This window comes from Plectropomus leopardus, chromosome 7 (assembly GCF_026936395.1).
Source record: "Plectropomus leopardus strain MGB_pleo_1.0 chromosome 7, ASM2693639v1, whole genome shotgun sequence".
Lineage (NCBI taxonomy): Eukaryota > Metazoa > Chordata > Actinopteri > Perciformes > Serranidae > Plectropomus > Plectropomus leopardus.
This window is the reverse complement of record NC_142182.1, coordinates 4,194,050-4,221,650: the sequence shown is the minus strand read 5'-3', so window position 1 is coordinate 4,221,650 and position 27,601 is coordinate 4,194,050. Positions and strand designations below refer to the sequence as shown.

At 39.4% G+C, this 27,601-nt stretch overlaps 2 protein-coding genes across 3 annotated transcripts in view; both read left to right on the top strand.

Moving 5' to 3' along the window:
- The first annotated feature begins 888 nt into the window (after positions 1-888).
- cry2 (cryptochrome circadian regulator 2) lies at positions 889-24,463 on the top strand. The gene is made up of 13 exons (XM_088079698.1): positions 889-1,211; positions 5,629-5,737; positions 8,283-8,425; positions 10,990-11,174; positions 11,416-11,504; positions 12,138-12,278; positions 13,810-13,935; positions 16,263-16,448; positions 16,551-16,702; positions 16,867-17,069; positions 17,861-17,926; positions 18,048-18,571; positions 20,813-24,463. Exons 1-12 carry the CDS (start codon positions 1,054-1,056, stop codon positions 18,563-18,565), a joined length of 2,076 nt encoding a protein of 691 aa, XP_087935824.1. The 5' UTR covers positions 889-1,053; the 3' UTR covers positions 18,566-18,571; positions 20,813-24,463.
- A 2,609-nt stretch (positions 24,464-27,072) lies between these two features.
- The window catches only part of mapk8ip1a (mitogen-activated protein kinase 8 interacting protein 1a), a 28,191-nt gene continuing 27,662 nt past the window's right edge, over positions 27,073-27,601 (top strand). For both annotated transcript variants that reach the window (XM_088079696.1, XM_042496445.2), the window contains exon 1: positions 27,073-27,515. In XM_088079696.1, the coding sequence (XP_087935822.1) occupies positions 27,444-27,515 (72 nt within the window). In that variant the 5' untranslated portion in view covers positions 27,073-27,443. The remainder of the gene's footprint in view (positions 27,516-27,601) is intronic.

Genomic DNA, 27,601 nt, shown 5'->3' with positions numbered 1-27,601 from the left:
ATAATAATAATAATTGAATGGACTTATATAGCAATTTTCTAAGTACAAAATTATGCTTTACATGAAATGCAAATAAATAACCAAAACAAATACAAAATAAAGAATGCAGAGGTCTTAAAGCCTTATTTTCACTCCAGTTGCAACCCTTTATTGCAGACTCAGGGTCCGTATAAAAAAGACAAAACGTGACAAACAATAGATACACACACAAATACTGTATTTAAACATGGTATACAAATAAATAAACCAATATAAATTAATGTCTTACAAAACAACGACTATACCAGTGTGTCCATAGCAAGGACTGAAGACTTGTAGCGCTACTACTATTATTTCATTCTTGGAGTCATTAAGCCATTAAGTTTCCTTAAAACAGCCACAAACATTTCAGTTGCATTAAACCAACTTAGTGTCTTAGCGTAATATTTTGCAAGCTAACTTTATTTTATCCAAAACATAAACTAACTTACTTTACAGTTTGACCTGCTTTCACCTCATATGTTTGTCTCTAGGGGGTTTGTCATAGTGGCTCAATAATTTAGAAAAAAAAACAACCAAAAAACATATCTATCACCCAGATAAGAGGCTCCAACACTATCTTAAATCTGATTCTAAAATATTAATGCAGCTGTGTTTAAATATGCGCCATGTGAAAACTAAAATTTACTAGCCTGCTTTTTTTCCTCCTAGACTTACATGGGAGATGCGGCCTGACACTGCTCCCAATCGGAAACGTGACACAGCTCTTCACCACAGCGCGCCACCACCAGCCAATCAGAACTCATTTGTTTTGTAATTCACGGTGACGTTTGACCGTCTGTCCAATCAGCGAGCAGATACGGGATAACAACACCCTTCCAACAGCACCTAGTGCAGGGCTCTGACAACAGCGCTCAGCGTTCTGTCCCCGCCCCCTCCGTGTTGCCTTTCGTTTGACAGCAGCAGAAGTTTCTACAAAACGGGCACTGTTTTAGCCTCAAAACCGGCGCATTTTCGGCTTCATTTCGACTCATACTTGTGGATTTTAATCTAATGATGGAATAAGAAGTAAGCATGGTGGTGAATTCGGTGCACTGGTTTCGCAAAGGTCTGCGGTTGCACGATAATCCGGTGTTGCAGGAGGCCCTGAATGGAGCGGACACGGTGCGCTGTGTTTATATCCTGGACCCGTGGTTCGCTGGCGCCGCTAACGTGGGAATCAACCGATGGAGGTTAGTGTTTTAACTTTATATGTGGCTGGTTTACAGTATATTAAGCATTGACTGTACATGAAGTATTAGCTAAACAATTTACCAGGTCGCCATTTGTGCGGTTTCTTGCCTTATAAATGTGCGCTTGGAGTTCAGGCTGGGGCCTCCACTCCACGTCAGTAAGCTAACGCCAGCTGTAAATGGAGAGAATGCTATGCCAAATCCCGTAGAGAAATTGAATAATTTAATAATATCCTGATATTAATCACGCTACATGGCAAAGTATCCCTATAGTTATACATATAATCAGTCTCTGGTGTGTTCGGGTTATTACACATGATCTGATAAGCAACTTTTACATCTGATTTAAAAAAATCTTTAGCTAAGTTAGCTAACTTACATAAACAGGAACACTCACGTTATGTTGACCATCGCCCAATATATCTCACCAAAGTTTGGTGGGAGAATCTGGATGATGGTCGTGGTAATAACACGCATATAATAGCTCGATAAAGACATTTTATTTGTAATATCATTGTTTTTGAATTATGTACCAGTCGAGTGGCGCAGTAGTTAGTGGCTTGCAATACATAAAGTATGTCGAGTGCTTTGTTGTGTTTACCTGTGCCACAAAGCAACATGGATCAGATTTGGCGAATGCATATTTTTGAAAAGAATTCAATCAGGCTAACATTAATACTTTACTGTGCTAGTTTATGTTCAGATACTTAAGGCACACATAGCATGAAACAGAATTAATTTACCAACATGGATGACATACTGTATGCCAGAGATACTAAACTTGCTTTGCTTGGGGACCACTTTTGCAGAGTGACAGGAGGCCAGGGGCCAGGGGCCCCAGCCCCATACTTGTTTCTAGGATTTTAGGACTTGTCAAGGATTTTAGCATGTTTGAAGAATATAAGCACGTTTAAAGATTACAGCATATTTCAGGACTATAGGATGTTTCAAGGATTTTAGAACATTTATTGCCTTTATGCACATTTCTTGGATTTAAGGATATTTCTTGGATTTTTGCAAAGTCATTAGAATGTTTTTAGGACTTTAAAAATCCTAAATATCCTAAGAACTTTTAGGATTTTAGGGCATTAGGGGCTTAGCTAGGACCTCTTTCGGGGGATGGGGGGATCCTCCAATTTAACTTTATTGATGAACAAGCTCTGTTTAATGCATATATATATATATATATATATATATATATATATATATATATATAATGTATACATACCATTTGTATTAATGGTACAACCTTCAGAGGTGAATATCTTAAAATGCAGGCACATCAGGCTAAATGTGTATGCATTGTTTGTTAGTGGTTTGAGAGAAAATGTGTGATTTGGTTGAAGTCGTCCTGTAGGAGAATCTGTTCAGCTAAAACACAGGATTCCCATCTTTATCAACTTTGATTTTAAGTAAATATTGCGGTAGTTAAATCAATTTAATGGGAAGCAGACAGCAAGATGGACAGGGGACATTCTCAGTGAAGTTCAATTTAACTGTGTGCTTTCATACTCCACTCCTACCAAACTGTGAGCCCTGGTGTTAAACTGCAAGTAAATTTCACAGTCTGAAACCCCAGTGTGAATTAAAATTAATGTTGAACGTTTGAAGAATTTGTTTAAAGGAAAAACATTTCCTGCCTGAGGTAAATATTCTCAGTGCAAAAATCAGTCATATGACAAAGTAAAGACACGGTTTTTGTCTGTGCCACCCTTCAAATTCAAACGATGAAAAATCATATTTTTACATGTTACATTAATTAATTACATAAACATAGTAAATTTACTGTTCCATCTGTCTCTCTATGTATATATATCTATCTTGCTCTCCGTTCATATAGATACTCATAGATACATATCAACAAAGAAACAATTAACAAGAATATATTAATTTAAAATCAGTAATAAAGCAAGTAAAGTAAGAGTAATAAATGAAAAGTTAGTGTGAGCTGTGAGGAGATGAACTCCAGCTGTTTTGTGTTGTTGTGTTGGTTTTCTTTTTTAGGCTGTGACATGCACAGACATATCTTACTTTTCTTTGTCGTGTGTTCAGATTCAGATTCAGAAGTCTTAATTTCGGCTCAACATACAACATATAAACAAACCTGGACAATAAACATACAGCATTTGTTCATAAAAAACAATGAATACCTAATAAAAAGAATTCAGACAGAATAGTAGTTACAATATATTAGAGTCTGCAAAGCTTGATATCAACCTGGTCACTTGATGTGTGGATCATTACCATTTATTTAAGATGTTTATGTGGGAATGAAGGGCTTTTTGTAAATGTTGCTTTAACGTTGTGTGGAATCATGATGCTCCTGAACAGGAGCGACTCTCATTTCTCATCAGTGTACAAATGATGTTATCCGGCCTTATTTGGACTGAAACGCTGCACAGTTCAGTCAGATCTTGCACTGCAGAACTGTTTTGACATACAAATAGACTAATTACATCTAACAGAACTACTAATGAAGTTCATTTATACCTCATTTTATCCCAACCAGTTTCATCTATGTTCTTTAATTTCTCATTACTTATTGGCCAGCGTATATGACAGATGTATACCTGCAATACGCTGATATTTGCCAATGTGGCTTTTTAGCTCTAATTTGAGATCGGTGTCAGCCTGTATAAAGGAATAAATGATTCCAACATATCAGCAAGACTTAAATTAAGTCTGTTAAAGTGTCACTTTTCGATTAATTGCTCAGATAATTTTGTGTTTTGACAATGTTAGAACAACACGACCGATGTTTGGCAGGAGTGAACATGAAGTATGCTTCATGTTTTAAACATCAAAGTCATGTGGTGATTTTTCTGAATTATGTTTGATTAAAGAAAATGTGCATGGTTGTTTGAAATCTAGCAACTGTTTAAAGGCAGGTTAGTCAAAATTTAGTTTGAAAATTTCATCCTAGTCTTGAAAATATTGACATACTTTGTATTATGATATGATGTTTCCCAGTTTGCTGTAACATGTCCCTGAAGCTATCTGGCATTCAGAGTCTTGCTGGAGGTTGTAGCTGCTCGCTGCTCTTTAACACCTCGGAGAGGTCAAAGGCAGAATACAAATTTCCCCCAATAGGATCAATAAATGTAATTTAACTGAAGGTCTCTATTATAGGATGGATGCTTGCAGACATTGCAAATTTTACCTGCAAAGTTAAACTGGATTTGAGGGATTTTGTGACCGTCCTGCTCATGCTGGGATGTTTCATGCATTAACACAGTATTGTCACCACACTTCAGGGCTGAGCTCTTTACCATTATCACTGTTTTTTTGTTTTTTTTCTTCCTTTTTCTGCTAATCTCAACCAATAGCTTACTAGGACTGGGCCCAAATATTCAGATATTCAAATATTTTTCAAATTAGGGATGTGTTATTATTTGTGGGGGTTTTTTGCAGAGGACAAATGTCATGTCAGTGTTTGTGAGAAAAAATAAGTAAATACATCTTAAATCTTCGATTTGTTGGAGTTAGTAGGTTTTTGCTCTGCTTCTGTACGTATACAACGGTGCATAGAAAGGTCATTGAACCCAACACCTCAGGAGTTTAATTTGGTCTGCTCAGCGCCCCCCCGCTCTCTCTTATCATGATCCTAACACACACAGTGACATGAATGATCATTTTACCAATTATTGATCGAGTCGAGTGTGAGCACCCTCAGCGCACCCTGAGCGAGCTCTCTCCTGCAGCACAGAGCAGGTGAATTTTAACATTTTCCATGATGTCAACACTCATTTCAGGCGCACAACGAAATTTGTCGGGATTCTGGCCTTTCCCTTACCTGACTGTGAAGCTGTGAAGCGAAAGGTGCCGCTCTCCTCTGACACTGAAACTGTTGGTGGTCGGCTTCGGGCACACTTCAGGACCCATCACCAAATGTGTTGTTCCCATGAGTTACCTCAACATTAAACATGGGAAAGTGGGGTCCAGGTTGAAAGCTTGTGACAAGATGACAATCACTGATGACACAAAGTCCTTAGTGCATAGAAATACATCTATGTAGAGACATTGACATTTTATGGGTATTTTGTTGCTCAGCAGATCAATTTTAAAAGTCTCAGGGGGGAATGATGAAGAAAGAAACGGCCACAGTGAGCTGATAAGAAGCTGCACACAATATGCGCAACACTTTATCAGTTTGGGTGAACCATCAAACCTTGCACATTGCCTCTGATCAGTAAGTGATTGGCTATGGCATCAGCATTTTCACCCAATTCCCGACTCTGTGACTCCGTCTCAAAAAATAATCATCCTGTGTGTGTGTGTGGGGAGCGTCATTTGATAAAGAAATTACGGGATTTTAAATGGTGTGCTGAGAAATAATCAGTGCCGTGGCAGCTTCCCGCCACCCTAAGGTGAGTTTTATTTCTTCCTAATTACATTTCCTTTATGTGTGTTCTTGCAGGTTTCTGCTGGAGTCGCTGGAGGACCTGGACAGCAGTCTGAAGAAGCTCAACTCCAGATTGTTTGTGGTCAGAGGGCAGCCTACTGATGTTTTCCCGAGGCTTTTTAAGGTCAGTGTTCCCACCCAGCGCCCGTCCTCTTATCTTAAATACTTGTCTTAAAGTCTTGCCTGTCATAGACAACAATGTTAGTTCTGAAATATGTTTGTACATTATTCACCTATAAACTTATGTAGGGTGAATTCCATCAACAGTGGATTTTGAATTAAGGTCATCAAACATTTATTAAATCTGCAATAACAGATTTTTTTGCCACTTGGGACATTAGAAACAACTTGTGAACACAACATTGACATTATCTTTTAAGCTGATATGGTGAACTTATTAACAAATAGTTGCTTCTTTCCACATCCAGCTGTCACAGAGAAACATAATCATTCATTTAAAGGGCTTCTGGTCGCCCTGTGGATCTAAGTCCAACATTAACTCTTGCTTTAGCTCTGTTATTGGACACTATTAACTCCTGAAGGAAGTATCTCTCCCTTAAGCTGCTAAATGCAGCGCTGTCTGACAGCATCACAATGAGCAACCCCTGTTGCATTATCACATTTCTTTTGCATTGTCATTTGATACTTTCTTGTGATAAAAACATCCAGTGTAGCTGCTTTAAAGGATTAAATGGCTGAGGTACAAAGACAGTGTTAACATTTATGAGGAGATCTCTGTGGGGATTTAGCTCCGAGCTGGGAGGGGCAATTCAGGCACTAACCATCTCCATATAACTACCATTATATAACACACTGCTGCTTTTACAGTATATGCCAGTCTCTCCAGGAATTCACGATGTCACAATCGCAACAATTCATGCAAATTCAGCCAAAGTGAATTCTGCGTGGCTTTGTAGTTTTGCCCAGTCACCACAACTTAACTGCAAATTTGACTCATTTAATTGTACAGCCAAGCCCAGTGTATTGATCCTCTCAGCCCCTCTCTGTGTCTCTCTGTGTTTATCATGAGACTGCCTCTGCGGAAGTGACAGGGAGAGCTGTCAGCAGCACAAGGCACATTTTACATAACGTTTATCAACCTGTCCAATGACTACGTCATTTTGGTGTTTAGTGAGCAGCACTGGAATGCAAACGTGAGCTCAGCCCGAGTGGCGCTCATTCCTGCAGCGCAGAGCAGCGAATTTGACATCTTTCAGTGCAACTTCAAACACAAAATTTTACAGACCACCACAGAACACTGGACACAGATTATTGTACTGATTAACTGTTTAAGCTTCTTAATTTTACAAACTGTTAAGGCTGTGGCCGACTCAGACTTCTGCCAGTCACCTCAGACAGACTCATTTTGTTTTTCCATATTAAGTTTTACTGTGTGAAACGTTTTCAGTGGAACATTGAGTGCAACAACAGGCATTCATGTAGTATGGTAAACAAGCTAATGAAGGATTGCAAATAACTTTTTTTTTTTGCTGACACTACTTATCAAACAAAAGTCGGAGACTGTATCGTCTTAAGTTGCTGTGAGCTATAATTCATCACTTCTAAGCAGAAGAGAGAAGATAATGTTATCACAGAGCCTTACAGTGCAGAGTGTCTCTTCTTCTGTGCTGCTGAGTTTACGCAGCGCCATGTATCATTGAGTATCGTGAAAGTCAAGAGCACTCACTCTGCAGCAAAATCTGGGGACCAAAACATCCCATGAAGAATCAGTGAATCCATATTGAAGATTCAAAGGTTTATTTGCCACATACTCATTTTCAGTGTGGGGGGTGTCGTGCTCTTAGTGCAATAATATGACTTCACGTTTACTGTACTTAGACTAAAAGATGTCAGAACATCTTGGCTAATTAGATAAGGTTGATTATTGATCTGTTGATGTGTTCACAGCTGATCAGATGGATAGATGAGAGGAGGTATTAGCAGATTTTTGTAAGTGAAAGCGTTTTAGGCCCAGCAGAATTAACGGTTTAGTTCCACCTTAAATGTGCCTGATGTTCTGCTGCGCGTCTCTGCCTCTACTGCGCTATAAATAACCCAACAGTGTTTTAATACGGCTCTTAATTAACCGTTCAGCTCCACTGAGACTATGGCGGGACAAATTAGATTATGGCGGCCCGCCGTTGTCTTTGTTATTAATGGGAAACACTGATCAATGTTGTTTGATGTTTGGTTTTAACCCATTAGTACAGGGGTACTCAACATGCTTTGCTTGCGGGCCACTTTTGCAAAATAACAGGAGGCGACTGAAGCAGTCCCATACATGCCATTTTTAGGATTTTAGGACATTAGCGGCTTAGCTAGGACCTCTGTCAGGGGTTGTGGGGGATCTTCCTTTGGCACTTTTTTAAAAATTAACAAGCTCTGTCTTGATGCGGTTTTATGCACTCGGGCAACTTCTGAATACTAAAACTAGAAAAACAATTTCCAGTGTAAATCACTTTATTTTTATAGTGAATAGGAAAATGGTTGGGGGACCAGATTTGGCGCGTGGGGCGTAAGTTGAGTACAGCGGTGACAGTTGACTACAGTAGTAACACTCAGCCTTGCTGCACTGTCTGCTCGTCTCACTGCCTTGCTGATATATTTGTTTGTCTGTCTGTCTTAATTTCTCTCTTAAACTGTGCTTTTCTTTCCCTGTCTCGCTGCAGGAATGGAAAGTGACCAGGCTGACATTTGAATATGACCCAGAGCCTTATGGGAAGGAGAGGGATGGGGCCATCATCAAGATGGCGCAAGAGTTTGGAGTGGAGACTGTTGTCAGAAACTCGCACACCCTCTACAACCTGGATAGGTTCGTTACACACATACTCAACTTCTGTTCAACTTCGGTTTGTCAACACCAACAACTGTATGTAAAGATGAATAATGAGTCTCCACTTCCTCCCACTGTGCAAAAATGAAGCCAAAATATCCCAGATTATTACAGCATTTTGGTGCTCAGATGGTCGCTGTGAACCCACAAAACACATTTTTTGACTCAGTAATTCCAACGTTAATTATGACAAAATTTCCGTTCTTTTAACCCTTTGAAACATCAGCGGGATAATTGAAACTTAAACTTTTAGACCCAGCAGAATGAATCATTAAATTTCTCTTTTAATTTGCCTAAAGTTCTGCTGCTCCATCTGTGCCCTGAGTGCACGCTGCACTCCGAGAGTGTAATGCTATAAATAACGAAATGGTGTTTATATTCCAACAGCTCTCCTAATTAAGAGTCCAGCTCCAAAAATAGAAACTCTATTTGTGGCGGCAGATATTTTAATAGTGGCAGGCTGCCACAAATAAATAAATGTGTGAGAAACACTTAAATACCCTCTAAGGTACAGTACAAGTACCCCTAGTTGGGAAAAAAATGTGATTTGGGCTGAATGTGACAAAACATCAAAAAAATATGGCATTAATCTTAAAAACTGTTGAGGTTAGAAATAATATGGAACATGGTCGTTTACAAAGCCAAAGGTTGCTTAACACAAAAGAATGATAAATGCTCTCTAAATGTGGAGTTTAATTAAGTGCTGCAGACTTTATTTCAGCGGTGCACACGCTTCAGCTGCTGCTCAGTAAGTAAGAGGATGGACTCTCATATTTCAACAGTTGAACAATATCAGCTGTTTGAGAGTTTTTTGTCATTTTAGATAATTACCAACATCCAAAAAGATGCTCAACAAAATCTGAAAATTGTGAATCCCTCGCCCTCTAGTGGTCATGTCACTGTGCTGCAGGTCACACCCCAGCCCATGTGCTGGGATCAGGTGGAGGCGGGAAGGACTTTCCCCACATACAAGAGTCAGTGTCTCATCTTCTGCATGGAGAGCGTTCAGACCGACACAGTATTACAGCCGTGTATTACATAATGAATTGGAATATTACTGGCCGGCGTGTGTAAGAATACTGTATGAGAGGATGAGGCAACAGGGAGCTTAGCTCTGTGTGTGTGTGTGTGTGTGTGTGTGTGTGTGTGTGTGTGTGTGTGTGTGTGCATGTGTGTGTGCACGCTCAGCTGCAGGGTTTATATTGACTGTGGACATGCGCCCAGCTTACTGCGCTCATTCACAGTAGTCACAGTGAACTGACCAATAGGAAGCCAATCCATGCTGCAACTCCACCAACCAAAGATCCAGAGCGGCCTCACAGACAAGTTGTATAAGATCGAAACTATAAATACAGAGCTTCACTCTGTTGCCGAAACAACCTGCAGAGGAGCCACTCAGGGTGAAATATAGCATCGGGCCAGTTTTCCAATGACCTTTGGAGGTATAGTTCAGTGATGATGTGGTGAAATTGGTTTCCTATCATTTTTGCATGTGTTTCTGCAGCTCAAAAAGGCAGTTAATGGAGCCCTTTTTAATTGTCATAATCCCGTAATGCTGCTCTTAACCACACTTTGCTATACTGTCCATCACTTCAGTAATGTGCAGTGCAAAAAGGCTTTTTAGATTCATGTTGCCATTTTGTGATTTGTCGTAATGCTGCTGATAGCCACTTACATACAGTATTTGATAATAATAATAAATAATAATACATTTTATTTATAGAGCACCTTTCACAATACTCAAAGACGCTTTAAGTACAAGTACCTCTGGTGGGAATCACGGATGTAAAGGACGTGTGATTTGGGCTGAATGTAGTATTACTCTGGGTAACCTGCACGTCCAGCCACATTCTTGTGAGCACAATATCTCAGGAACACTTCAAGAGAATTGCTTCAAATTTAGCACAAACGTCCACTTGGACTCAAGGATAAACTGATAAGATTTTGGTGGTCATAGGTCAAAACTCAAGGTCACTGTGACATTGTCTGTCCCATTCTTGTGAACTTGATATCTCAGTAAATCCTTTAGAGAATTTATGCAAATTTGACTCAAATATTCACTTGGACTCAACGATGAGCTGATTAGAATTTAGTGGCCAAACGTCAAGGTCACTGTGACCTTGCATCCATCTCATTTTCATGAAGATGACCTTAAGGAAGTTTCCTCAAGTTTGGCACAAACGTCCACTTGGAATCAAGAATGAACTGATTCGAATCTGGTGGTCGAAGGTCAAGGTCACGGTGACCTCATACAATGTTTTTGGTTATAATTCGAAAAAAAACTCAAAAGTCACCTTGAAACTGCTGATTCTAAAGACCGTCTGTGTGTGAAGCATCCATGTTTTCACAGATGTGGATGTAAACTGTCAGTGAACTTGACTGTGCTGAGGCACACCACTGCATGGTGGTATATCTGCTTATATAATAAGATGTATTATTCTTGTGTGTTTTTGTTTTGGATATTTGACACTGCTTATGACACGACCGGTTAAATTCTGCTGGGTTATTACTTAACTTTTCTGTCTTTTCTGTATCGCTTACAGGATAATAGAGGTGAACAACAACAGTCCTCCTCTGACCTTTAAGCGCTTTCAGACCATTGTGAGCAGACTGGAGTTGCCCCGGAGACCTCTGCCAACCATCACCAAGCAGCAGATGGACAAATGTCGCACTAAAATAGCCGACAACCACGACCAGCTATACAGTATACCTTCACTGGAAGAACTGGGTACACATGATTGTTTTTAATACATCTGTAGAGGGAAAACTAAAAGACAGATGTGATTAGATTTATTAATTACTTTTAGTACCTCAGTTAATAGTCACAATAAAATACCACATTTCTAAGTGGAGTTTAGCATAATATTTCTTCCATGCAGTAGTAAACAGTTTGCACTTTGCAAAAGTTTGGTTCACTGCATAAAAGCTGCTCTATATTTGACCTTTTCTCTGTGTTAATATGTGTTCAGGTTTCAAGACAGAAGGTTTACCTCCAGCTGTGTGGCATGGAGGAGAGTCAGAGGCCTTGGACCGCCTCAACAAACATCTGGACAAAAAGGTAAACCACTTAAAGCTTTGTTTTTTTGTTGTTTTTTAAGTTACTGTGGCAACCGGTCACATGCCTCTTCAACACTGCGACCTTCTGTTTGAGTTTGTTGGCAAGCTTGTGAAAATAAAAAGTCAATTTGCGAACAAAAAGAAAACCTTGACCTTGATTACCTTCCCCCAAGTAGAACACAGTAAATTAAGGATAATTAACATTTCTACAGCATTAAGTCTGAGACAGCAGCATTATACAGGGTTTGTACAGTCATGAAAAAAAATACTTAAATATTAGTTCAAGAAAAAAAGAAGCAATTTCCAGGTCTGGAAAATATTAAAAAAACTTAGATATGCTTTGAAAGTTTTGAATTGTATTTTTTACAAACCTGTATAATAACAAATGATGTGTTTAAGAACTGTTGGAAATTTGAAGATCCAATCATAATCTCTGTTTTTACAGTTTCTAACTGTTTTATGGTAATAAAAATAACTAAAAATTGAGAATTGACTGTTGTTTCAGAGACGATCTTTAAAATTTGCCTTAAAATCACTGAAATTGATTGGTAAAGATGTGTGAACCCTGATTATAAGTGGAAAAAGGATTACATTTTTTAATCACAGCATGAACTGGTTGTGTTTGTCTGCGCAGGTGTGGGTGGCCAACTTTGAGCACCCTCGTGTCAACACGTGCTCCCTGTACGCCAGTCCCACTGGCCTCAGCCCCTACCTGCGCTTTGGCTGCCTCTCCTGCAGGGTGTTGTACTACAACCTCCGAGAGCTCTACATGAAGGTACCGTGGATCCCCGTCACTCTACCAGAGAGATTACTTCGGGTTACACACACGAGAGTCGGGTCGATTTCCAGTTTTCTGGTCTGGTGAACGAGCTTAAACCGGTTTTATTTTATAACCTGCATTTGTTTTTGTGAATGAATGTTTTTATTTTAGTGTCATGCCACCTAGTGACCCATCCCGCATGGGATTATATGACACCTTTGCAACAAGATGCACAATAGTCCAAAGTACATGTTTCATTACATGAAGATAGTTTCTGGTATTACGAGCAAAAAAAAAGAGAGAGAGAAAAAAAAACCACAAACCCCAATAATAATAGTAATAATAATAATAATAATAATAATAATAATAGTAATAATAATAATAATAATAATAATAATGATCATAAAAATATAAAATAAAATAATAAAATAAATAAAGAAATAAAAAATAGTAGTAGTAATAATAATAATGATAAATACATTGGCAAAAAATAATAATAAATAAATAGATGAATAAATAAAATATCATGTCCTGTCAAATTAAAAGGAAGCCTGCATCAGCAGCCCGTGCTGACGGTGTCACGGCGCTAAATCTAACTGGTATTGCATTAGTAATGAGCCGTTTTAACATAATATTGTGGTTATAATTGACTAACGGAGCGGCGAGTGTCTGAGATAACCTTCAGTGGAGGGGGGACAAGTGATGCCCGTTCAGTTTGCTGACTGTGTTTTGGGGGGTTTGTATGTATAATAAGACCCCCCTCACAAGCAAGATGTTTATCTTAATGAGTACACTCGTACAACAATAACAACATGGCAGAGCTAGTTGCTCAAGAAAACTAAAACTGGGCCCATGTGGCAACATTTTAGATTTAAATCTGTCGAGAGAGGCGTCCTAATCTGCTGCGAGCGAAGCAACAGGACATTTTTAGCTGAACTTCTGTCAGATGATGTGTTTCTATTTATTCCTGACACTTTTCTTTGGAAGCTAAAATGAAAAATTATTCATACAATAACTCCTTATTTTACTGCAGAATACAAATAATGGGGTGCCTGTGGAGGGAGATCAATAGGGAGCTGAAAGTTTCTGGTAAATGATCGCTGAGCGTCATCGCTAACATCAGCCTGTTTGCTGCTGTTGCTGTGGGGAAACGGTGCCATTAGCTGTTTTTATACCGCCTGTTCAAGGCGGGAATAATGCGCGATTATGTCACCTCGCTGTTTTGAGCCAGGAACAGAGGTAGTAACAGCGCTGAAACGACGTTTTGGTGTGTTACTTGTGCGACGCACTGCAGGAGACTTAAAGCAGCTAGCAGCAGTTAGCGGCTAACTTGGACAAAAAGAACAGTGGACGTAAATGTCTGCAAAATGGGACAGCAATTATATTCAGAGGACGAGATCAGCCGCCAAATAAAAGATAACTGTAAAAGACATGTTAGTGCAGTTGTTATTGTTTAGAAAGACCTGCGGATCACATTTTGAATCAGATCTTTCTGATTAACAGTCGTCTTCTGTCCCCTCTGATCTTCTTTCTGTCTCTCCGGCAGCTCCGTAAGCGTTGCAGTCCTCCTCTGTCGCTGTTCGGCCAGCTGTTATGGAGGGAGTTCTTCTACACAGCTGCCACCAACAACCCGAACTTTGACCGCATGGAGGGAAACCCCATCTGTGTCCAGGTGTGCCCTTGCACCACTCGAATTAACCCTTTGATATTACACACACTCGCATCGCTCTGCGTGCAAACTGTGCTTTTCAATATCGAGCTTTAAAAAATATTATGCATTAATATTATTTTCTACTTTTATGAGTTGATTTTTTTTTTACCAACATCAGTCCTAATTATAATGATCAAATATTCATTCATTATCAGAATTTTAACCCTCTAGATGCCAAGTTATTGTCATGATGCTGCTATGTTTTTTTGATGGGGAAAAAAAAAACAAAAAAATGAATAATTTCAGTATACTACATGCTAATTGGATTTTTTTTGATTATCACTGCCTGAGATATGTTAATGATTTGCAGCAACATTAATTATGACAGTGCACTTCATGGAAATAGCGTATGACAAATATGGTTAAAAAATAACGTCATCAGGTGGAAAATAGTAAAAATTACAAATTCTAAGGCAAAAGCTCAGAAATAATACAGTTTTTGTGCTTTGACGACTGGGATCAAAAATTGCAGTTTGAATGGATTTCAGTGGCGCATTATTTGCACTTAACAGAATGAATGTAAAAAATTTTGTTTCCACAGTGTATTTAGACTTATTGTAGGAGCTGAGCTGGAAATTCAAAGATTAAACAAAAATACAATATCTTTCCAAAATGTATCTCATATGCATGAACACAGCCAAAATTATCAAAATATGAAAAGCATGAAAAATGCGCCAAACAGTCTTTCAGGGTTAAACTAGGAGGAAACTTATAAACAAGCATTATTTTGGTCTTAAAGTTGTCAACACTCTGGTCTGTGGGTGTGATGCCAACAGCTGTCTTATATAAGGGTGTTTGTGAGTCAGATGTTAAAATAGACTTTTTATATAAAGGGCAACAACTTGTCAAACACTGTGCTGCATCTGTTAACTGACTAACTAAAAATGTGAGAAACAACTAACTGAGCAATTTACATATTCAAGGATATGTGTTTTACTACAATACATGTAGAGGTAAACTGTGTATAAACATGCAAAGGACTGTAGTGGCCTGTATTGTAATAGATGTGTTAGTATTTGGATTATACCAGAAATTTAGAATTTACCACCAATACCCGTGAACAAAACAATAAATCACATGTACCTCAACATACACGCTTTAAGTAATAACACATAAATTAAATTCAAATTTTATGAGTAATCTCTCTTAATCTGCCTCAAATTCAAAGTACTTGTTGATGTGTTCATGAGATTTTGTGGGGGAGATACTGTCTGTAGCCTTCAATACAGTGACACATTTCTTTTGTTTTCTATGGCTGTGTTCGTCCCGCCTCTCCTCCGCTGTGATTGGACAGCTGGTTACAGAATGACAGTGACAAGAGCAGCGTTTTAGCCAAAACTGGACATTTTTTAACTGTCAGTGACCAGAAAAACTACAAAAGTTCATCACAGAGTGAACACTATCTGCCTCGTCGGCTGCTGGCATTGTAGCAGAGTGTAAATACTGCATGTGGCTCTTCCATTGCAGAGAATTGAAAAAATACACAGACCTGAGAATTGATTGATTTATTTTTTGGGTGAAGCTGTTGCTGCGTCTCACTGTTTTTAACATATTGTTGCTCTTCCTTTGGCATTTGGTCTGGAATAATTGCATTCCCATTTTTGGGGAATCTGGCACAGTATGGTTCTCAAACTGTGTTAAAACTGTGTGTTAAAGTTAAAAGTTTTAACTTCCAAAAATAGCTTGAGAGGAGACAAGAAGCTGTGTGGATGAAGAACAGTATGAACTCAATGATGCCTAATATTAAAATCCTAGAGATGTCTAAAAATCTGGCAAAAATGACAATGAATGAATGAATAAATGTCAAAAAATCCTAAAATCCTACAAACATCCTAATATCCAACAAATGTCCTAAAATCCTAGAAACATCCTAAAGTCCTGGAAATGTCAAAATCCTAGAAACTTCCCATAATATGATAAATGTCCTCAAATCCTAGAAACACCCTAAAACCTTAGAAATGTCTTAAAAATCCTACAAATATCCTAAAATCCCAGACACATTCTAAAATCCTGGAAACTTCCCATAATACTATACAGGTCCTCAAATCCCAGAAAAGTGCAGGGCAGCTGTGACTGGCCCCTGGCCTCTTGTCATTTCGCAAAAGTGGCCCCTAATTAAAGCAAGTTAAGTGTCCCTGCTGTACAGGCTGGTTTGTAAACATTTTAAGGGATAATAATGCACAAAGTCCACAGAGAAACCTAAAAAGGATCCATCTCTTCCTGTGGAGAGAATGAAGAGCATATTGGTGATCACATCACGATTTTCCGTGTCAACTTTTTGTTTCCAGATCCCATGGGACCAGAACCCAGAGGCACTGGCCAAGTGGGCGGAGGGTCGGACTGGTTTCCCCTGGATTGACGCCATCATGACCCAGCTGAGACATGAGGGCTGGATCCACCACCTGGCCCGACACGCCGTGGCGTGTTTCCTCACCAGGGGAGACCTGTGGATCAGCTGGGAGAGCGGCATGAAGGTGGGACAGAAACGCTTTGAATGAAGTCGTCTGTGTCGGTCACTGTGGGACTAGTTGATGGTGTAAAATATAAATGTTGTGTGTGTGTGTGTGTTGGTGCAGGTGTTTGAGGAGCTGCTGCTGGATGCAGACTGGAGTGTAAATGCTGGAAGTTGGATGTGGCTGTCCTGCAGTGCCTTCTTCCAGCAGTTCTTCCACTGCTACTGTCCTGTCGGCTTTGGAAGGAGGACTGACCCGACAGGAGACTACATCAGGTACCTGAGACTGGTGCCCCAACAGCACCTCCAGTCATACCGCATCATTTTCCATATTAATGTCTGCAAACTCAAGGGTGCTTCCATGTTAGCTGTAAAGTGTTTTAGCAGCAAATAGGATTCAAGTTCCAATGATCTGAACTTTATTTTGAAATCTGCTGCAGGCGTTACATCCCCATCCTGAAGGACTACCCAAACCGCTACATCTATGAGCCGTGGAACGCCCCGGAGTCGGTCCAGAGAGCAGCCAACTGTGTGGTGGGAGTGGATTATCCGAAACCCATGATCAACCACGCAGAGGGCAGCAGGCTCAACATCGAGAGAATGAAACAAGTTTACCAGCAGCTCTCCCACTACAGAGGACTCAGTACGTCCACTGAAGACACTGACCTCTGCTTCACCAAACTGTATTCACGGATATTATTACAGCTCCCCTCAAGACAGTCCATGATTCAAATTAGGGCTGGGCGATATGACTTTAAATAATATCACAATATTTTTAGGCTATATCGTTATACACAATATATCTCGATGTTTTGAAATCTCCTCTTAACTGCAGTAAGCTACTAAAATACAAAATTATTAAATGAACTACGGTTACAAATAAAGTAGCTACCGCCATAAAAGACAATGTATAAAACTAGTATGTAAGCTAAAAATATGTGTGCAGTGAGATACACATAAGTAAGAATAACAATAAGAATACGCACAATATGCGTCACATGTTAAATATAATCTACATCCAAGAGTTGGAATAATAATGCACATTTGAATAATTGCACAGCGGCTTGCTGTAGTTGAAACATTGCAGTGATATAAAGAATTATAGCACCTTAAAAACCCTATTGCACATTAAAAGTATAATAAATAAATTGGCAAATTTTAATTGTAGATGTGTGTATTAAGTCCAAGTGCCAGTCTGTTGACTCAAAGTGTGACACACTGAGTTTGATGGCCACAGGCAGGAGTTACTCCCCGTGGTGCATCTGATCATTGTGATTAATATAACGACACATTCAAGTATCAAAGTTGCGATTTTTCGACATGCAAAGTTTCTGCCCGACAGCAATGATATACATGTTTATTTATTTATAGTTAAAGGATTCAACTGTATCTCAATTATGCAATTATTCCTGTGTGTGTGTCTGTGTGTGTCAGGTCTTCTAGCATCAGTACCAACGATCCAAGAGGAGGCAGAGCCGTCCCAAACCAGCAGTGGCCCCGGTACGAAGAAACACAAGATCAAGATTCTTATTTTCATGGAGGATTTATCAATACTTAAGTATATACGCATCACATCCAGTTGTACCAAATACGTTCTTACTTTTATCTCATGTTTTCCCAGATTCTCCTCCCAAAGCTCAGACTGAGTGTGAGGCAGCGTGCTGCTCCACGGCTCCTGATTCGTCCACAGTCTTTGCGTCCTCCACCGCCTCTCATCAGGACCTGGAGGGGACGTCCAACAGTCACACATCCCCGACTCCCTGTGCCTCCTCAGCCTCACACACACAGCTCTCTGCAGCCATAACGTCTACGTCAGCCAGCCATCCTCCGTCCGCAGCAGATCCTCCCTCCAAGGCCACGTCCCCTTCCTCCTCGTGTCCCCACTTGTCCACGTCCCCCACGATTCAGCCCTCCTCTCTGGGGCAGAGGAGGAAAGGTCTCGCCCGCAAGATGCGGCGCAGCCAGAGACAGCGAGGGCGACAGAGCTTCACCGCAGCAGCCAGGGAGGGAGAGAGGAGAGCCGAGGAGGAGGACAGGGAGGAAGCAGGAGGGGACGAGAGGATGGAGGAGGACATCGAGCAGGATGAGGAGAGAATGGAGGTGGGGAATCAAGAGGAGACAGCGGGACATCAGCAGTGATACCAGGTACCATTTACATCACCTCGTCAAAGAGGTTGAAGTAAACCCTGAACTCACAGTCAGATTTGAAAATGTGTTGGATCGACGCGCTGATTATCCACGCGTTTCTCTGTGGCTGATAGCAGGTTGGTAACAGTACTGTCAGGCCGCTCCACGCCGCACACGTTTATTAAAGTCAACGTTTCGATCCCGCTTAGATCTTCATCAGGTCAAATGTTTGAAAAAAAGAAACCGCACCAGTAGGCTGACGAGCTCTCCGGTGGCAGCTGTGGTTAACCATCTGAACCACTCAGAGTCCTAAAACAACTGACAATCGACAATTAAAGAAGTGACAAAGAAAATTCATAGAAAAATGACATAGGGAAAGAAAATAAAAAACATTATATCAAGATTCTATATATCAAAATTCAGGCATTCATTATTTTTATGTTTTTATCTTAGCTGTTTTTTGATAGCGGTGCACCTCCGTGATATGCGCATTAAATGCTCTGTTTGAGGTTGTTTACAGTCCCGTGTCATCATCGGTGCACCTCTCGCAGCCACCATGTTGCCAGCTCAGCTGCCTGCTCTGCCACACTGACCTCTGGTGGTGCGTGATGTGCACTACAGACAATACATCTTTAATACAGCCTCTTCTTATGAGTTTAAAGCCTCTGGAAACCCAAATCACCAAAAACTGTCGTAATATGTGATTTAGGGTCTCACATGTGTGATAAAAAGCATAAATAATATCAGAAATTGGCCTCAAAACAAAATTTTAAATGTTTTTCATTTTAGTGTTTTTTACAGTTTCCCGAGGCTGGGTGGATTTGGGCGCGGTTATCCCGATCCATATCACGCAATATGGATAAAGCCAATCTAAAATTCAAATTAAGGTGTCAGTTGATACTAATTTAATATGGCAAACTGAAATCCTTCAACGCTCTTTTTAATAGGGTGCGTCAGTCACTCTGAGAGCCGGAGCGCACTCTGACATAAACTGGACGGTTTGTAAATTTGGAGCGCTGTTGGAAAATACCTTTCGGTTATCCAGAGCACTTTGTTTTGGGAGAAGGAGCAGCAGAGCACCGAATGGAGAAAATATGTGGAACGTAAGCGTTCGGTAATTCATGGAGAAGCAGAACGCTCTGTGGCTTCAAACAGCAGCTCTCTCGTTTGCAGAGCGTCAGATTGGATTTACAAACGCAGCCAGAGTCAGAGGGCTGGAACAGATAGAGCTGCACCATGCTTTACTCCGTGTCTGTCGTCATGGAGACAAGACACAGTTGACCAAGGTGGGGTCCAAGGAGGTGTCAATCAAGATGAGATCTGCCACACAGTCTGGAGAAATGCTATAATTCTCAAAATGAGCTTTTTCTAATAGCTGGGAACATTTATTTTCACTCAGATTTTTGCAGATGCTTAACTTTGATATTATGTTTGCGTTCTTACTATTTCAAGCCACGTTTCCAGAGGCGTTAATGCCAGTCCAATGCAGTTTTGGGCAAAAATCTCACCGTTTTTTGCGTGCGGTAAAAATGTGTCATTTTGGCCTGTTGTATTTTAATATTGCTTCATATCAGGGTCCCTAAACGGTCCTGAAAATGCTGCCACCTTTGAGCTGCACAGGTGCAGCTAATCAGTCTGATGTCAACGAGCAGCTGCGTTGCACAAAGCTCTGTTTTTGAGTGTGTGAATCTCCACAGACCTGTGGATGAAGCTAAATCAAAGAAGTTAACTACAGCGCTGCTGAACGGGTGGAAACTGTCTGCAGAGCAGCCAACGTTGTGGAAGACTCTGGTCTCAGTGACGTCTTCAGGTTGGCATGTTGTGAACAACAGTTCACACATAGAGGAGCTGTGTGAAAGACAGAAAGCAACCCAACTGGAGCCCCTGAAAAGTGCAAATGCTGTCAGTCGGTGTGGCCCTCTAAACTGTTTTGAAATGCCAAATAATGGAATTTTAAACATGCAATTAATTGCAATTGATTGCGATAAAAAATAAAAATAAATAATGATTTGACAGCCCCAACACGTTAAAAAATGCTGCCTAAGCAAATTTTTCAGAGTGTAGCATGCATCTTGTGTCAGCGGTTGCAGTCAGCTCGTGGAAGTAATTTGTCACACGTGCAGGTGCAGTATTAATATTAGTATTAAATAAATCCACCCCGTGCAGGAATCCTCTCTGCAGTGTTTCATGTAACGTTTCCCTCTGTGAGTGATTGACAGCCGAGTTCACCAGTTACTTTCTCTCTGGTTTCTCTTTCAGGTGGAGATCAAAAGAACAATCTTCAAACATCCATCCAAGACAACTGGACTCAAAAGGAACCGTGTTTTGGATATGTGGACAACATAAATATATATTAGCATGCATACAACACACGTGGAAGCAGTACAAAAGCATTTTACTCACATTTACTCCTGACAGAAAAAATGAAATACTGTCTAGGCTCACATTTTAATAAGAGTAGCCTCCATGAACATAAATTTGACATTTGATGGCAAATAATTCCAAAATCATTTTTTACTGGAGGAAATTGAGGTGATTTATCTAAAGAAAGAAAAAAACAAGTGAGTAATCTTCTCTTGTACAGGTCCATCTCTGAGACACACACAGCTGATAAGGAGCAACATAACGTACTGCAGCTCTAACACAACATATCCACATGAAGCCATAAACGTAGTGCGTGGTCGGCGGCGCGGCGCTGCTCGACCGCTTGCTTCTCTGAATCTCCGTACTTTAGGAACAAGGTAGCGCAGGAGCCTGAATGTCACCTGCCTGAACGCAGCGTCCTGTCTTTACACCGCACTTTCTCTGCGCTTTGTTAGAGAGAAAAGTCGAAGTCACGTGATGAGGCAGTGTATTTTGAGAATTTGAACTGTGGTGAGTTACGATAAGCTGCAGGTGACAACAGAGTCCGAACCAGTTCGCTCTGCGTCCTGCAGGCCAAAAACAAGACGATTTAGTAGCAGGGGTCGACCGATAATGGTCTTTCAGGATCGATACTGATTATTAACGAGACCGATATTTTGAACCAAAATGCATTTACAATTCAAATGAAACTCCTTCTGTCAATATTTAGAATTTGGAATATGAACAAACTCTGACACAAAACTTTAGCAACTTTTTAATTAAAAAAAATATATATAAAATCAAGTGAAAAATTTAATAAAAAATGAATGAATATAAATAGCTCCCTGAAGTTTTACAAAGTAAAAGATCCTCTCATGCTGACACTTTCTTTGCACTTTTTAATAAATTTTATTGACGATCGTTAAAATAAAATGCCGATACAGATAGTCAGCGAAATGCCAAATATCGGCCCCGATAACCTGCCAGGCTGATAGTCTGTCGACCCCTGCTGTTAACAGACATGCAGGAACGCGGCTACAGCTTCAGACAGATTTACTAACCTTCAGTGAAATATATTCAACTTCACTTTATGTCGTAGCTCCCTTCAGTGTACAGTTTTGGACATTTTGGGTCCTGCTTTAGGAGCTACTCTTTATATTCGGGCGGGAAAACTGACGGAGAACGCTCTCGTTGATGCCAGGCTGAGGTTTTTCTGTTTCGGTGTCCCTGATGATTTTCTCTCAGGATGTTCTCCTGATTTCACAACGTTAAAAACAAACAACAAAAAAAACACTAAAAATGAATGAAGCTCTACATGTTAATATGTACATTTCCAATGTGAATGTTTTGGAAAATATCTGATATTTTTGCTAGCAGCAGTGATAATGTCGACTAGTGAAAGGGAACATTTTTACAGTCCCTAAATGATAAATTCCCCGTGTGTGTGTTGGAGGGTCACACCGCTTTGAAGGAATAGCAATTAAAACAATTTATAAAAAAAAAGTCCACTTGAGACTTTCTGTATGAACAGCTTTTATCCCTCCGCAATTTGAAAATGCTGCTTGTGTGGAATGAATGTAGAGACAAAACTGGCGTGTTGTTCTCCCCATATATTTATCAGAGTTTGTATATAAAATATGTAAAACCATAACTCGTCTGCTTCACTAATGGTCTGATGAAGGGGGTTTCACAAAGACGTGCACCTTGTTTCTGCCCGGATGTGTCTTACAGAAAGCGTCCATCAGAGGGCAGAAGATTCAACAGTTTGTTGTGAATTTAATACAACTGAAGATTATTTTTTAAAAATATTAAGCTGCTGGGTTTTGGAGGAGAATTTATGGATGATAATCTATTTGTAAAATGTCCCAAAAATATTTTCAGGCTGTCTTTAAGAAACCTGGAGTGACATTACTGTTATTGTGCTGCTTTTGAACCTTGAGCAAATTGGGTCGATTTTTAAAAATTTTTTTTTTTACAAAAACATGGAAAAAAGGTAATGCGCAACTTGATAAATATTTCACAAATTGCAAGAAATTCATTGATTTTGGAAATTGTTTTAAAAAGCTTAAATGTGTCTCAGGAAAAAAAAGAAGAAATCTATGGGAAAACTACTTTTATAATTCTCATAATTTTTCGTTTTTTCATTTTTCATTTTCTTTTTTTATTCAAACTAATTTTCAAGTAAATTTGTAATATTTTCCTAATTTTGGGGTCATTTCTGCTGGCGTTGCTCATTGCCTTCTTCCTATGTTTTTGAAAGCTTTGCTCGGGTTTTAAAGGGTTAAACGCTGTTGTGTCACACAGTCCAGACAACAAAGATTCAGATTACCGTCATACAAAAACGAGAGAAGCTGTAAATCCTGACATCCAACAACTTTGTTGGCATTTTTTTGTTTGAATTTAAATTACCAAAATGATATTGATTATTCATCAATGTTTTTTTAGTTAATTAATTGACAAATTGTTTCAGCAATAACTTTAACTGAACTGCCAGTTTAACCTCTGGGACTCAAAAACTAATTTCAGAGGCAATACATGTTCACAATTCATTGCATTAAACATTTGTAGTTTATTTAACGGACAAAATATCGCCTGAATTTTACCATTATGACATTTCAACAGCTTTTTAGTTAAGAATTAAATAGCATAGATTCAATAATTATTTTAACTAAATTTAATTAACAAAATTAGCTTAACTGAATAAAACTGATTAAATTAGTTCAACAAAATTACTCTGAAAATATTCTGGTATTTTCAGGAATTGTCACGTATGTGCTATAGAAACATCTACAGAGAAAGCAAAACATTTGAATAGTTGAAGTTGAACTCATAAGCTGTTGAAACGTCACAAAAATGCTCTTAAAATGTTATCTGTAGGTGGACTAACCAAAATGTTTCCACCCTGTCAGAAACTTGAGAATAGACAATAATAAATTTGTACTTTTTCCAAAAAAAAAAAGGTTTTCCCACTGACTTTCACAAATGTAATCAAAGCAATTAGGTCAGTTTATTTCTGGAGGAAAAACATCTTTTTTTTGTGGATTTCTTTACAAGATCCAAAGGTTTTTCAAAGAGACAATCAGTGTGTTTGTGTCATCCTCGCCGCTTTGGTTCAACTTAAATTTTGGACTTTTTACAGCTTGAACCGTTGATTCAGTGAGAAGCCAAAGTAGCAGTTTGACTTTGTGAAACCCCCTCAGTGCTGCCTGGATGGGTCAAAGTTTCCCCAAAGAGGGACGATGAGATATAAGAAACAGCCTGTGCACGTGCCGAGCTGTTGGTGTGAAGTGGGAGCTGAAAAAAGGATCAACCGGTGGAGCTCCCAGTTCAGCCTCCGAAGGTCAAACTGGGTCAGACTGTAAAGCTCACAGTTCCCACCGTCTCTGAACACAGCACGAGCCCTGATCAGATGCTCGTGATTTGTTGTACATTCCAACCGACGACAGTCTGACGCTCTGCAGCCCGGGGATCTGTCCGACAGCTGCCGGCTCCGCGGATATTTATTTGTTTTGTATTGTACAAAAAGAGTTTATTTTCATTAAAATTGCTGAAGGAATTGTGATTGAACTTGGAGTTCATGGTGTGTTTTTTTTTTGTGAATAATATAGATTTTAATTTTTAATGCACCTTACGTTTGGAAGAAATCTCAAAGTGCTACAAGAAAAAAAATATAGGATAAGAAAAATAGACAAAAACATCCAAAATAAAAGCATATTTTAAAGTTATTAAAAAAATAAGAGCATAAAAGCAAGTAGAGCAACCAGCAAGAAGTCACTAAAAAGTCATAAGTTGTGCTACATTATTGAGTTCCCTAATAACACATTCATATATTGAAATGAATGTGTGAATATGGGAAAATTAACCACAGCCTCGACTCATTTTTCCAAAAAGTAACTTTGGTTTGATAATTATATATATTATATATATTGTTATATTGCTGCAGATTTAACCTGATGGAAAATAAAATTTAAAAAATAAATAAAAATAAAAATATGTTAATGCTTTGAAACCTTGAGCGACATCACTTTTCTTGTGCTGTCCTCTGATGGTCGTCGTTAGTATTTAACCCCTCGAAACCTGAGCAAATTGGTGCGATTTCCTTCAAAAATGGGAAAAAGCAATGAGGCAACGAGCAACTTGGTAAAAAATGTTCCATGAATTGCATGAAATTAGTCGATTTAGATAACTATTTTAAAAAGGTTCTTGAGTGATGGCCAAAACAATGTTGTATGAGGTCACTGTGACCTTGACCTTTGAGCTTCAACCACCAGATTATAATCAGTTCATTCTTGAATCCAAGTGGACGTTTGTGCCAAATTTGAGGAAACTCCCTTAAGGCGTTGTTTACAAAAATGAGAGATGGTTAAAAAACAACAATACAGTCTTGACAAAATATATACCATATACAGCAACATAGCCAAAATAATAATTTTAAAAAAAGAATGAAAAGAATGTGAAATAAAATGTACCGAACAGCCTTTTAAAGTTTTTTTTATTATAGAAAAATGTTAAATAATCCTAACTAATAATTTTCTTTTTTTTCTACAATGTCATTACCTTGCCTAAGGCTTTCTTATTCTTTTCTTGTGTATTTCCAAAAAATAAACATTCAGAGAGCCCCTGTATTTTGCCCCCCCTGTTTTCATGAAATGGTTCAGTCCCGCCTCCAACGCTCGCGCAGCCCGGTTCATGCTAACAGAAGATCGGCAAAGTTTAGCCTGTTAGCCCCGAAATGAAGAAGCGGGATCACCAAAAACTAAATCATCGACAGAACAGAGAAAGGAGTCACCTAAAAAAAGTCACCTAATTCTTCACACAGAAAGGTGGGTCACCATGAGTGCTGGAAATTTACCTGTTCAGTCTACAAGCTAAATAAGCTAAATAAGCTAATGCTTGCTCCCCAAACATTAGCTAACATCTTCACACGAAATTCTGTTTCTGTTTTACTCCTTTTTTTAATAAACTTTGGGGGACTTTTGCTGCATTTCACGCGCTCTTTATTCTTAGGTGTTTTTTAATAATAATTTTAATTTTTTAAAATAATTTTAAAATAATAATTTATGGCATAAATTTGGGGCAGTGTTGTGTGTTTTTCTTTAATCAGCTCCAACAATAAGTCTGTGAATAAAACTCATTTAAATTACAATTTTTGATCCCAGACATCAAAGCATAAAAACATGCATTGTATTATTTCTGTCATTATGGACCTTTGTCTCGGAATTTGTAATTTTTACTATTTTCCACCTGACAACCTTATTTTTCAACCTTACTTGGCATATGGAGATAAAACACGCTATTTCCACCAGGTGGCACAATTGATGTTGCTGGAAATAATTGACATATCCGAGCCTGTGATTTTTGTGTTGTTGTTTTTTTTTCATCTAAAAATATAGTGGCGTCATGAAACCTGAGCAGTTTGCTTTGATTTTTTTCAAATACATGGGAGGAAGGCAGTAAGCAACTCAACACATGGCCCAAAAATTACCAAGATATTAGTAAACAGTTGAAATAAGCAAAAAAGTGAAAAAAAACAAAAACAAACTGGAAAATCACCCTAAAAGTGCACAAAATATTAATTTTTTTTTTTTTTTACTTAGTCAGTGTGGTCTAAGTACAGAGGGATGCCGTATGCTGTAAAGCCCTTTAAGGCAAATTGTGATTTGTAATAATGGGCTTTATAAATAAAATTGCATTGACCTGACAACATTTTCCCTATTTTTTTTGATAATTTACTAATCATTCTCCCCCTCTTTTAAAACTAATTTTAGGGTAATTTTCTTTATCACCTTTTACAAATTTCTTGCAATTTCTCTCGCCAAGTTGTTCATGACCTTTTTCCCCCTATGTTTTTGAAAGAAATCAAACAAATGTATCAAGTTTCAAAGGGTTAAATGGCTTGTAAAAGGCGTGTTATCACAGCACAAGGAAACCGATGTCGAGCCGAGTTAATCCTAACTGACTGGGTTACACACACTCGCACACACACAACGCAGACACACTCACAGTGTTTATTAGCCTTAACTCACTGAAAACACCAGATAAACTGATGATGTCATGCCTTGCTCTGATTGGTTGGCCCTGACTTCCTCCTCCCCTTCTCTCTTCTCCTCTCTGCTCCTCCGTCTCTCCTCCTCCCTGCTTTCTCCTCTCTTGTCAATCCCATCTCTACTCAACACCGCCCGACCTCTCTCCCTCTCTTCCCTCCTCTCTCTGTCTGTCTCCCTCTCCTCTCCTCTCTGCTCCACTCTGCTCCTGCCAGGAAGATGATGGTGATGATGATGATGCGACTCCGCGGCCAGCCAATGATGTGGCGAGTAGGGAGTGGAGGGGGCGTGCTCAGAGGCTGGATCTGATCGATGCTGACGAGACCGAGGAGGAAGAAGGGGAAGAGAGGGAGGTAGAGGAGGGTGGGGGAGGCCTTGTCGGAGCTGAGGAGCGTCTACGCTGGCTTAATAAAAAAGGGGAGAAGAGGAGGAGGAGGAGGAAGAGGAGGAGGAGGGAGGGAGGAAGCTGTCGCCTGTCAAGAGGGGGATCAACCTGCGCTGTCATGGATAAATATCGACCAAAGAGACCGACCACCTTGGCTCTGTTCCCACAGCTGCCACAAGCCGGCACCCAGGTAGGGAAGCTGGGAGGGTCCGCTGTTTTTGTTAGAGTGTGCGTGTGTGTGTGTACGTGTGTGTGTGTGTGTGTGAATGAATGAGG

Bases quoted from the DNA above. Each gene is read 5' to 3' on its own strand.
- cry2 (XM_088079698.1), top strand. From the start codon at position 1,054: ATGGTGGTGAATTCGGTGCACTGGTTTCGCAAAGGTCTGCGGTTGCAC. The intron at 1,212-5,628 runs GTTAGTGTTTTA...GTGTTCTTGCAG, and splicing joins GTGGGAATCAACCGATGGAG to GTTTCTGCTGGAGTCGCTGG. The intron at 16,449-16,550 runs GTGGGACAGAAA...GTGTTGGTGCAG, and splicing joins GCTGGGAGAGCGGCATGAAG to GTGTTTGAGGAGCTGCTGCT.